The 12,929-nt window shown below is 40.7% G+C and overlaps 1 protein-coding gene across 1 annotated transcript; it reads right to left on the bottom strand.

Moving 5' to 3' along the window:
• On the bottom strand, positions 11,808 to 12,593 carry LOC109231148 (zinc finger A20 and AN1 domain-containing stress-associated protein 1-like). The gene has a single exon (XM_019396711.1). The coding sequence runs from the start codon at positions 12,485 to 12,487 to the stop codon at positions 11,987 to 11,989; it is 501 nt and encodes a 166-aa protein (XP_019252256.1). The 5' UTR covers positions 12,488 to 12,593; the 3' UTR covers positions 11,808 to 11,986.

Raw genomic sequence — 12,929 nt, 5'->3', positions numbered from 1 at the left:
ATCAAGTCATGACACTAATGCTTCAAAATTTGCCTCCTATCACACTCAACTTTCTTTGGTCATTCCTTCCAATTGAAAATGGGATTAAATTCACAACTCAAATTTCATGTGCCCTCACATTTAAGAGAGGATCCCACACTCATAAATCTTAATTCAAACAACAAAGGGATATCAAATGGAAAGAATTAACTCTCTCTCAAAAAGATGTTCAAATGCATACAAGTAGTACCATAGGCTTGCCCTTCATGTATTCCTCCACTAATGTAGATAACTCGGTTCAAAATCAATTAGGACTTAAAGGATTGTAGTTTAGGATTTTGGTTAAGGTAGGGCACAATTTTTTGTTAAAGTGACTCAAAACCTCCCCGAGCACTACACAATTTACAATTAAAGAACACTTCCTTCAAAAATATTTTCCATCCTTTCTTCACTTTTCATTCCACACCTAGTCTTCCCTTTATTCATGACTTTTTATCATTTTATTCTGTATACTTCTTTTTTTTTTCAAAGTCAAGGAAGGTTTCATATATTTTTTTTTTCTACCTTCCACCTTTTCAAACAACTTCCATATCACAACTTTTCCAACCTTCACCCCCAAACTTAGGCTTTTAGCCTATGTTTGCACTTTCAAAGTACTTAGGGAGGTACGGTGCTACAAGCTAGATCAATTAAGAACAAAGAATTTAAGCTTGTAATATGGTTGCCAAAGAATTAGGTTAAAGGCTCAAAATGGGTTGACTAGGGAACATATTCAAGGGTAGGAATTTTAAGGCATACTAGCGGTCCAAGGAAGGCCTAATATCATTTTTCAAACCAAGTTAGTCTATGATTTCGCCTTGAAGCACATTCCGGGCAAGTTCTAGACTACAAGTAATGCAAAAGAACTCACAAATAATCTCACCACACATGGCACATGAACATTCAAGTGGAATACAAATCCAAAATCCAATTGAAACCAATGACTCAAAGAGGTTGCATATAGCACATGAAGCTATTTAGTGAATCAAAAGCCAAAATTTGAGTCTAAAAGTCATGACATTTCTACTTCAATTATTTTTCTTTTTCAACAATCAAAAATTCATATGCCGAGGTTTAAATCATGTTGGTACCAAGCAAGCCACAACTTGGTCAATGGGCACAAACCCCAACTCAAACCATTTATTTTTCTAAATTAACAAAAGCTAATTCTAACTGCAAGACTAATTCCCTTAAAAAAGTTGCCATTCTATCCATCATCTGGAAAAGTCGACAAAAAATTTTCTACACTTACCCGGTTCAAGAAGAAAATTGGCATCCATGGAAAAAGAACCGCAGTATAAAGAAAACCAAGGATATCGCCACTAACAAAAAAAACATACTATATATAAAAAAAATTAAGAAGCTAATAAACATACTAATATAACACATGACATGGAAATATACTAATCAAAATGAAAACAATTACAGTATTAATCTGTCGTATATCCACAATTATACCAGAATAACAGTTATACAAGAAGCCACCCCCAACCAAAGATGTTGTAATGTCCCCAATGCAACAAAACATGATAGAGTAAAAATGGTGGAAAGTGCTCTTTGAATACTGCATCAAGTGCTCTCCTCGCTGTCTGAGTCAGAATCATCCTCTTCTCCTTCTTCCTCGAACCAAGCAACAGGAACATCATCATCATCCACAGTCCTGGTCGATGGTATCCGGTCCTGAGGCTTTAGGACCTTCCACAGCCCTTTCACACCCTTCCACATGCGAGTAAAGAATTTGTCTCTTTTCTACTCCCTTTTTACCATCTGGGTGTGTGCCATTTCTAGATTGCCATGTGGCGTGCTCAATTCACCATGCTTCTTCGTCAGCTCAGTGTATGCCTTCTCCAGTGCCTTGAGGTGATCCCCTTGCTTCCTTTGATCTTCAATATATTTCTGGAACTCTTTCTTTGAAATGTAAGCAGGTCCCTTAGATGTCTCCCCAGGTCCCTATGGAAGGCCAGCCACTAGATCGCGAATCACTCGCATCTCCTCACTAAGCACAGCAAATGGTCCTCCTGCAGAGGATGATGGCTGACTACTCGGATTAACCTGAGAAGAAGAAGTTATCTTTCTCTTTTTGCTCTTCACTGCGCCGCCCTCTCCTCTTTTCTTCAACGGATGTAGAGGCTTCCCTGGTTCTATCCAATTGTCCCCTGGAGCTTCTTCCACCCCAGCCAGTTGGCACAGCTCGGTGATAAGCGATGGGAATATAAATGAAGGACTGTTCTGCATCTGATACTCTCTTAGTTCATTGATGAAGATTTCACCAACATTTGGATGAATGCCATCAAGGATGCAGGCTATCATTTGAGCTCTCGTAATCAGGACATTCCATGTGTTTGACACAGGGGAGATACGACTGCATATGATGGCCAACCATATCTTTGCTTCGGCAGTGAACTCTTTGGATGTGACCGCTTTCTTGTCAGCTGCCCATGGAACATCTGCACCTGGGCATAGTTTGGACACCAACGACTCTCCTAAAGCACAATATTTTTGCTTGAATGGGGTCATGTCGTGGTTTGGCAAATGATAGAAGTAATTCACAGCTTCAGCCCCAAAGTGCACCATTTTGCCCCGAACTCTCATCTTGGGCTTTTTTAGCCGGATAGCTGGGAGGTTGGCATAAAATTCCCTCACCCATTGCTCATTAGCTCGGCAAGGTTGAGGGGAAAAACAGTTCCATCCCATGTCCATTAGCCTTTGATAGAACTCGGGAAGACGTTCCTGGACATCATCCATCAGTATACCGCTTTCTGGAAGCACCTTCTTCGAGATCAGGTTTTCAAAGTACCGTTTTTGACACTCCAATGACAAGAGTCGGTTTTGGTCAAAGTTCTGTTCAGCTTCCACGGAGTTGTCACTTGCCGATTCTTCAGAGTTTGCACTCATTTTCCAATTATAATACCTGTCAACAAATGATACGAGTGAAAACGTGGTATGGCTATGAAGAATAGTGCAAAATAAATCAAATATGCCAAAGGAATAATCGGACAGTTGAAACTCATACTTAGAAAAAAATTCAGGATTTTCAGATTTTCAAGTGTCAGCTCTCTGATATCGCATTTCCCAAAGAAACTTCACAAATGCGAAGTTAGCAGAGATGGGAATTGAGAAGCAATTGTTCGCAATTGCTTAACTCTCAGAACTTCCCAGTTTTGGGAATTGCGAACAATATTTGGGAAATGCGAAGGTTTGAGGAAAGGTCATATTCGCAATTGCGATGAAATCTTCGCAAATGCGAAGTCGCAAATGCGAAGAGGCCATCGCAATTGCGAGCCTTCGTTCCCAGTCAAGCTTCTCTACAGACAACAGTACCAAGCCCTAAAATTGTTCAATTCAAGTCATTTTGTTCCGAACCCAAGCATCACTCAAGCATAAATCATGCATTAAACTTCATAGATGACCATGAATCAGAAAATATCGATGTTTCGGCCAAGAATTTCATTCGGGCCTTTCAACGAACACATGAAAAACACAAAAACTTCACTTCTATTTGACAAGCTTTTGGGTACTCAGACTTCCCCATTTTTTAGCAACGAACATAATCGCACACTCTCAACCAATCCTCACCCAGAAATTAACATAAGTTTTGAAAAAAAAAATGAACAATATCGGGCAAAGAATGATACCCATTTGGACTCTAGGGTTGCAGAATCGAGGAGAATAAAGGAGAAGATGAAGATGAAGAAGAAGAAGAAGAAGAAGAAGAAGAAGGAGTGATTGAGCTTTCATACCTGGATCCTTGCAAGTAGGAGTGAGAATTGATGGAATTTACAGTGATATTGAGGGAGACAGAGTTTCAGAGCCTTAGTCGTGTTTGTTCAATTTTTGTTCAAAAATGAGCATATGTCTGCTTTTACCTCTCAGAAGTCGCAATTGCGACACAATTTTCGCAATTGCGAAGGCCACTCAAGTCTGTTGGTGTCGCAATTGCGACAAAAGATTGGTAATTACGACTGGGAATGTTCGCAAATGCGAAAGGATTTTCGCAAATGCGACAATTGCCCCTGCAATTTTTCAACAGCTACTGGTTTTGGCTCTCCGGGTCACTCCAAACTGCTCAAATCAACTCCAAAAAATTTAAAACTTGGCAAATTAGTCAAAAATAATATACTAAGCTATTCTAAAAAAGAAATTTTCAAAAATGACTAAAAATTTTGAAAAATTGATGGGTTGCCTCCCACCAAGCGCCGCAGCTAACGTCGTGGCACGACGCAACTAAACTTTACTACTTTTCTCTCCACTTAGATGATATGAACTGGGCACCTAGCTTGGAATCAAGCTTGTGACCACGAGCGATGGGGGTGGTAAGTTGATGATCAAACCAAGATTTAAATTCTTCATTTTGCACTTCTTGGCTCTCATGTGAGGAATGTCATTTTGTTTTCTTGTTTCCTCAAACTGTAAAATGTATGGTATGAGTTTTTCCTCCTTGCAATCCTCCATTGATTCGTGTAGTTCAACTTCCATATCACCATACAATTCCAATATTGAAAAATGCTTGGAATGTGACTTCAAACCTTCACTTTGCAATTTTTCTCGGATTTTGACATCCTCTTCTTCCCCCGGACTAGAGTCAATCTCAACCAAATTTGCATTTACACCGGATGACTCTAATTCCATATTTTTCTCGGCATCATTAATACTCATGGAGTCGGTTGGCGGATGTTCAATTCTTGAATCCTCATAGTAAAGCTCACTTTCTTCCTTGGAATTGGACTCTTCTTGGCTTCCTTCCACACTCTCAAGTTGGTGGGCATAGTGAGCCTCAACCAATATTTGCATTTGATCCTCCAAAGTGCGGATGTGTTCATAATTGTGATCCAAGCCTTGTTTTAAGTCCTCGAGTGCAAAGTTGTGCTTCTCCTCATTTCCAAGAATGGTCTCCAACATGAGCATCATTTTCTCATTTTGAGCATTTGAGAGTTCTTCTTGGGTTTGATCAAGTGCCAAGGAAGGATTTTCAACTTCAATCTCCAAGGAAGGTTCTTGGCTATCATTAACTTCCGAGGATTTTTGGACCTCTAAAGCTTCAAGCATTTCCTCCATTTGCAAATTCAACCTCTCAAGTGCCAAGTCATTTTGGAGACTATTTTCCAAAAGCTCCTCCAAGGCACTTTGTTCTTTGTTTCCTCCTTCAAGTAGAGACTCCAACATGAGCTTGAACTCTCCATTTCGTCCATGCTCAACTTCTTCCATTTCCATAGCCCTAAAATTTTCATCACAAAAAGTAGAATCATCATAGCGGTTGCTTGGGGAAGGGAAGGACAAATAATTACAATCATCCCAATGACCATTTTGACAACCACACTTATCACAAATACTCCACTCATGGGTTTGAAATTGTGCACACAATCCACCCCCGGGAGAATTCAAACAATTTTGCCACGAGTGTGGTCCTTCACAATAAGGACAAGGGTCATCAAAGTATGAACAACTACCATCCGACCAATTTTCATTATATGATGCCATTTTTCAAAAATAAGAAAATAAACAAGAAACAAACAAGAAAAATAGACCAAGGTAAGAAAAATAATTACACAAATATTCAAAAGTTTGGACCAAAGCACTTTCGCTTATTTCTCATACAACCTAAATTACGCCAAATTGTTCCCCGGCAACGGCACTAATTTTGATGACGTCCAAATCCACTACTAAAAAGTAATAGATACGGTCACATGCAATATAATTTACCCAACTATGAGTCGGGGTCGAATCCCATAGAGAACAATGTGTAGGCGATTAGGAATGTAAGAAAATTATCGCTTATCGCGCAATGCCAAACACTAAGAATTTTAGTTTGAAAAGTGTTTTATATCTAAATGCGGAAATGTAAACTAACCTAGAAAGCAAGTAAAATGATCAATGGCTACAAGTATGAATGCATCGGGAATTACACTCAAGTAACGATCCAATGTATTTCATGATTTTACAAATATGAGCGAGTTTATGTTAATTAGCTACGGATAATAATTCTTAATTAGCTTCTTCCGAAGACTAACAAGACTTTCTAATTGAATTATCCCTATAACAATTAAGAGATTAAGCACACCCGAAATGGCTACATGTAGTTCAATCCTATCCCTAGGTAGAATCTATAAATTGAGGGTTAACGCCTCAAGTTCTTGTTAATTAATCTTTCCCAACCCCAAATTATCTTTTCCAAAATAAATTCGGAGTTAATGGGCGAGTCCTAGGGTTAGCTAATCCCTTTGGAAACATTAAAGAACAAGAATAATTAAAGTAACAATAACTTACTTCATAAAAGGATAAAAATTATTCAATACATAAGCACAACAAGGTATCTAATTCACACTTTAAAAATGAATATTTCCATAAACAAGATTTACGTGTTGAATAAAATACTACACACTTAGATATACAATACAAAGCAAGAAAATGAAGAAATAAACATAAATGGGTAAGAAAATCTTAACCACAAGCTTGAAATCTTCAAGACCAAAGTGTGTGCAAAACCCTAGCTTCAATACTTGTTCTTCTCTAGTCTATACAACTGAAAATAAGCCAAAAGATCCCAAAATATCTGCTTGGACGAGTATAAAAATGGTTTTGGGATAACAAATATGAAATTCAAGAATTGCCCAGGCCTGAAGCTCGATCTGCGCAATTGCGAACAAAAGTTCGCAATTCCCAACTATGACTGTGCTGCTTCACTTCGCATTTGCGATGAAGACTTTGCATTTGCTAAGATTGACTATTTCAGTTGACTTTGCATTTTCGAAGTCTTCTTCGCATTTGCAAAGACCGCTTAAATTAGTATACTTCGCAATTCCCAGGAATTCATTGCAATTACCAACACTGTTGGATTCGCATTTCCCATGATCTTGTCGCAAATGCGACCTATCTGGGCATTGCCCAGATTTTTCCTCTTTTAAGCTTCTTTTTAACTTGTTTTCACTTGGTTTCTTCAACATTACTTCTAAATCACATACACCCTGTAAAATTGTCATGACCCAATTCCTGAACCCGATCATGATGGCGCCTCTTGTGAAGACAAGGCCAGCCAAACAGAACGAAACACCTCTTTTAACAGTTAATTAACATAAATAAGTCTAAAACATGATTAATATAGCCATAAATGCGGAAGAAAGCGAATAAACAAGGGAAATCATCCCGACATAGCCCAAACCGGGGTGTCACAAGTCATGAGCTACTACAGAATCTGCTATATGTCTACAAAATATGGAATGTGATACAATGGTCTGAAGATAACATAAGTAATAGAGGATAAGGGAGAAACGGGGCTGCGGACGTCAACAGCTACCTCGTCACTCCAAGTCACTGCCTGGTCTGGAAGGAATCAGCGCTCAGGTGCGGACTCTGCTATGCCTGAATCTGCACACACGGTGCAGGGAGTAATGTGAGTACTCCGACCCGGTGAGTAATAATTATAAATAACGACTGAAAGCATGAAATCGCATAAAGGCACAAGATAATTCTATATTAAAGCACTAATATCATTAAAGCAGTAAAATAGTGAAGAATCGAGTAAAATCTCTCTTAAAACAGGTGAAAACAGATAATTTCAACAAGTGAATAATAAGTAGAAATCTGCCCCTCGGGTTCAGTATCAGTCACTCAGCATAATATCAGCCCCTCGGGATCACTCTCAAATCATATGGGTACCTGTGCTTACTGTGGGGGTGCAGACTCCGGAGGGGCCCCTTACAGCCCAAGCGTTATATCAAGCCATCTCGTGGCATATCAAGTAACTCAGGCCCTCGGCGTCATATCACTCAGTATATCCTCACATATGGCCCTCGGCCTCACTCAGTCCAGAAAATCATCACAAAGCCCCACGAGCATCAGTAGAACAATAGTGCTCAGCTCAAACAACATTTTTAAATATCATTAAGTCTCAAATTCGAGTAAAAGTGGCTGAGTTTGTAAAACAGTGTAATTCAATGGGACTGAGTTCAAGTAGTATATCAAACTAGTGAGGAAACAGTGATAAAAGTCCCCGAAGGATTCAAATAATTGGCATTAAGCCCAAATATGGCAATAAGCCCCAAATCATGGTGAAAACAAACAGGTCTCAATCAAATACACGGTGAAAACATCAATCAGGACGGACCAAGTCACAATCCCCAATAGTAAATGACCCCGCGCTCGTAATTTAGCGTGTGTCTCACCTCAATATAGCACTACGTTATGCAATCCGGGGTTTCAAACCCTCAGGACATCATTTACAATCACTACTCACCTCAAGCCGGCCAAAACTCTAGCTCGCCATGCCCTTACCTCTCAAATCGGCCTCCTCGCGCGTCGAATATGAGCAAAACCACAACGAATACATCACAATATGCTAAGGGAACAAAACGCAATCGAAAATAATCGAAAAACAGCAAAAATCCCGAAACTGGCAAAACCCGAGCCCCGGGCCAACTTCTCGAAACTCAGAAATTTTTACATCAACGATTTCCTTATCTCGCCACGAGTTCATACATATCAAAATCACGAGAATTGGAGTTCAATTGACCCATCAAATCCCCATTCTTAACTCTCTTAAGTTCAAGCCCTAACCTCCATTTTTAATCCTTGATTCCTTAGTTTTTCAGTCTTAATTCATGTAATAACACCTTAGAATTGTGTTTTAGGTTCAAAAATCCTTACCTCAATGAAGTCCCTTGATTTCCCTCTTCAAAATCGCTCAAAAACCACCAAGTCCGAAGTTAGAAATGAGAAACCCTTCAAAATTGCGAAAGAAGATTCATGGACAGAAGTTGCGGGTAAAACCTCGGTTTGCCCTCAACTATATACGATGATAGGGGATAACTTCTTTGCTAGCTACCAGCTAAAGGTGATACTATCTACAACTCCTGAAAGAAGGCCAAATAGTGTCTCATCTTCGCAAAGATGAATTTAAATACCTTCTGCCCAGTCGAAACCGCATCTGCGGTCAAATAGCCGCTTCTGCGGTTAACATTCCGCATCTGCGGAACTTTATAAAGTCTCGCTTGGCCGCATCTGCGGTCCAATAGCCGCAGGTGCGGCTCCCTATCCGCATCTGCGGTCCAGCCTAACCTTGCCCTTTTACGCTTCTGCGACTTCCACTCCGCATATGCGACACCGCACTTGCGACCCTTTTCCGCAGGTGCGGAAATACCAGCAACAACAGAAATTCTGCAACATCACAAGTCCAAAACTCCCCGATCGCCATCCGAAACCACCCCGAGGCACCCGGGACCTCAACCAAAAGCACCAACACATCCTAAAACATTATCCAAACTTGTTACAATCATCAAAACGCCTCAAACAACACTAAAACCATCAAATTACATCAAATCCAAGCCTAAGTTCTTTAAAAACTTCCGAAACTCGCATTCGATCAAAAACCCAACCAAATCACCTCCGAATAACCTGAAATGTTGCGCGCACATCCCCAATCACCTAACGAAGCTACTGCAACTCTTGGAATTCCATTCCGACCCTCGGATCAAAATGTCACCTACCAACCGGAAATCGCCAAAATACTAACTTCGCCAAAACAAGCTAGCTTCTACACCGGAGCTCGAAAACCACTTCCGATCACACTCCTAAGTCACAAATCATCCCCCGAAGCTAACCGAATCACCGGAAATCACATTCGATCCCTCTAACTCATAAGTCAACATTCGGTTGACTTTTCCAAACCAAACCTTCCTTAAAGAGACTAAGTGTCTCATTTTCTACCAAAACCAATCCAAATCGACTCGATCGTACCTAATACATATAATGAAGCATGAAGAAGCATAAAATGGGGGAAACGGGGCGGTAACTCATGAGACGACGAGCCGGGTCGTCACAAAAATAGAAGTAACTGACATTAAATACATGATTTTATCACTCAAACATAGCTAAAGTATAGGTTTAAAGACAAGATAAGTTGGTAATATACCAACTTATCAAGCATCTAGGCCACAACACCAAAACATAGATGAGCAAAGAAGATAGGAAGTAAAACAACAAATTAAACATTCAAGGTGAAGTGTACTTACGTTTCATGTTCCACTTCTCGGGGAACGGTATGTCTTCAGCGGGGATCAGGTCCGAAGTCTTTATTCGGCAAATCGGCCCATCCAGCCTCGATCCTGAGACTCGTCTATGCTGGAGAATGGGGCTCTACTGGCCCGGCAGGAAAGCTTAATCATTCCCCTCTGTAGAGCCTGGGACTGTAGAGGCGCATGAGGTGAACGAGGGTAAAGAGACTTCCCTCGATTTTGCTCTTGAAAAAACAGAGGAGAATGACTGTTCCCTAGAATGAATGGTGGATTTGGCCGAGGGTGACGTCATACCTCTTGCAAAAGGCGACGATGATGGGGTCTAAGGGACCCATCGTGAAGGGGTAAGTGTAAACACTTAGATACCCCTACACGTAAGTGGTGACCGATTCCTCAGGAGTAGGAACTACTACATCCTTGTTCACCCAGTTACACTCCTCTTTTACCCTTCTGAGGATGTCTTTGGTAATGGTGCATATATACCTCGATACCGGTTCACATCGGCACGATACCGAGGGAGTCTTTTTAAGCATAAAGTCAGTGTTGGTTGGGCACCCTAGCGGAATGAATTCCTCAGGGTGGGTTCCGCCGGAGCCTTATTCCCGGCGGGTCGTGATGAAGAAGCGGCCTCCTTTTGCGGCACAGTTTTGGAAGTTCTAGCCATTGATGAACAAGAGAAAAGAGAATTGGGATGATACGCGATTTGATTAGGGTTCAAGGAATTTAGGTGTGAAGATGGTAAAGAAGAGAGGTTTGTTGAAAAAAGAACAAAAGTAGGGAGGACTTTGAGCGTAAAAGTTTGAATGAGGAAAGGCTAGGGTTTTTATAAGTAGCTGGCGACGGTTCAGAACTGGTTGTGGCCGACAGCAACTGACAGCCATTTAATGCCTCGATAGCCGAACCGACGGGACGTTTCGGTATCCACTTGTCGCTGATGTCATGGTTGGGTTCGTCGCTTACGTCATGGCCCATCGAGACGGGATTGGAAAAGTTCATATCGTTTCTCGTCATTTTCTCTCTGAGAAACGAGGGGACTATCTGTATACGGTCAAAATCGGGCTTGCCCTTTTTTGTATGACTAATCGAGACTGGAACGTGGCAGGCCAAGGTACGACCCCATGTTATGTCGGACCATGATGTAAAGTTAGATTGTCGAGCTTGACCCAGAGATCGATCGATCGAGATCGAGATCGGCCAAGATTGAGACCAAGCAGGATAGAGATCGAGCAAGATCGAGGAAAGCTAACTGAACCAAATAATGAAAAGCCAAAATATCCGCGATCGGACGAGGAGCACGGTAGAAATCTCGGCACATATCAAGAAGAGAATTAATTAGCTAATCATGAAATTTCTTACTGTATTTAGAATTGTATCAAGGATAAGACTCCCCTACTATATAAAGGAGATCTAAAGAGGCATCACATTTATGCAACATAAAGCAATATACTACCTTTCTCTAACGCTCTCAATACTGTATTACTTTGTTCATATTTTCAATATTCATTTAGTTCGAGGGCGACCTACGAGGGCCAAAGCTATACATTTCCTTTGGTTTAATTTTATTTCTGTTTACAATCAATTTCAATGTCAATTTACGTGTTTGTATAAATTAAATTGTTATCCGTGTTTAGGGTAAATTATTTTGTTTCATTAACAATTTAAAAAAGATTAAAGCGAATTCTAAAAATTATTTATCTCTTCTCCTTTTCTTTTTTTTTTTGTTTTGGGTGGGGTGGGGATGGGGTGGGGGTAGCGGTTGAGCCAGAATGAATGCTTAAACAATCATTGAGCAATTGGAAGCAAATTATATAAATAAATAGCAAATATATTTTACATTCATAAATTCCAAAGCGAACCTAACCACCCATCCAGCCTGTTCTACCCAACACCAAATCAACGCCACAAATTAAAAAAAAAAAAAAAAAAAAATCCTACCCCGAGCTGAATTTTGGTTCGGCGGCTCAGAACCTATCAATTTTATCAGCCTTAACTACAGGATTAGCTTTAGCAATCTCTGCTTTCCCCTTAGATTTGAAATCAAAGGTACAATCATGCTGCTCTGGGTATCTATGGGTCCCACAAAAGGTACTACCACATCTGCACTTGAAACCCACTACCCCCACTTTCTTCCTACAAGTCAAACACCGGTTTGACACCGCCACCTTCGCCTCACTCCCGGCGACCTCCGCTACCGATACCGCCGCCTTTTCAACCACTGCCGTCGACGACGACGGAGCAACTTTTCCGGCCGTTACAACTTGAGCCCTAGATATAACAAGCTTCTCCATCGCTACTTTAGCCAACGTCGCGTGGTCTTCCTTCATCTTATAATCTCTGTAACACTTTGAACAAAGTCCCATCGTCGCCGCCGTGCCGAAAAATCCGCAACCGTTTCCGCACGGTGTTGGCTCCGCCGGCTGGAAGCTTGTACCGTCGATAAACTTGTTTCCTTCAGAACCCATAATTTAGAAAATTTTCTCTTTTGGGGCACAAACTGAAGCGTCAAACAAAGAGATTTGATTAGCAGAAAAGAGTTGATTATATGAAACGCAATTTTTGAGGTGAGTGTATATATAGATTTGAGGGGACAAAGGGCTATTTTCCAATGACGGTCGGATTTGGTTAATGACAATAATACCCACAAGACGTGGTAAAATAAAAGTGATTTTAAGGGTATTGTTGTAATAATGGACACGGGATAAGCTCGGTTCACACGTCCTAGTTCTGGTCACGAAAGGAGAACTAATTATAATTGGAAAAGGAGTCGTAATTTCCAAATGTGATGTGGAAAAGTCTATAATACCCTTAAATGCGCGTACGAGTAGTGCCAAAAGAGGCGTCGCAATCAAAGGCCTTTGGACTTGTAAAGAAAGGGCTGATTCGTCATTGAGTATATATAACCAA

Source organism: Nicotiana attenuata, chromosome 8 (genome assembly GCF_001879085.1).
Source record: "Nicotiana attenuata strain UT chromosome 8, NIATTr2, whole genome shotgun sequence".
In the NCBI taxonomy this organism is placed as follows: Eukaryota; Viridiplantae; Streptophyta; class Magnoliopsida; order Solanales; family Solanaceae; genus Nicotiana; species Nicotiana attenuata.
The sequence above is the reverse complement of the archived record's forward strand: the minus strand, read 5'-3'. Positions and strand labels throughout refer to the sequence as shown.

What these genes read in the sequence shown, in the direction of transcription:
- LOC109231148 (XM_019396711.1), bottom strand. Translation starts at nt 12,487, where the DNA reads ATGGGTTCTGAAGGAAACAAGTTTATCGACGGTACAAGCTTCCAGCCG.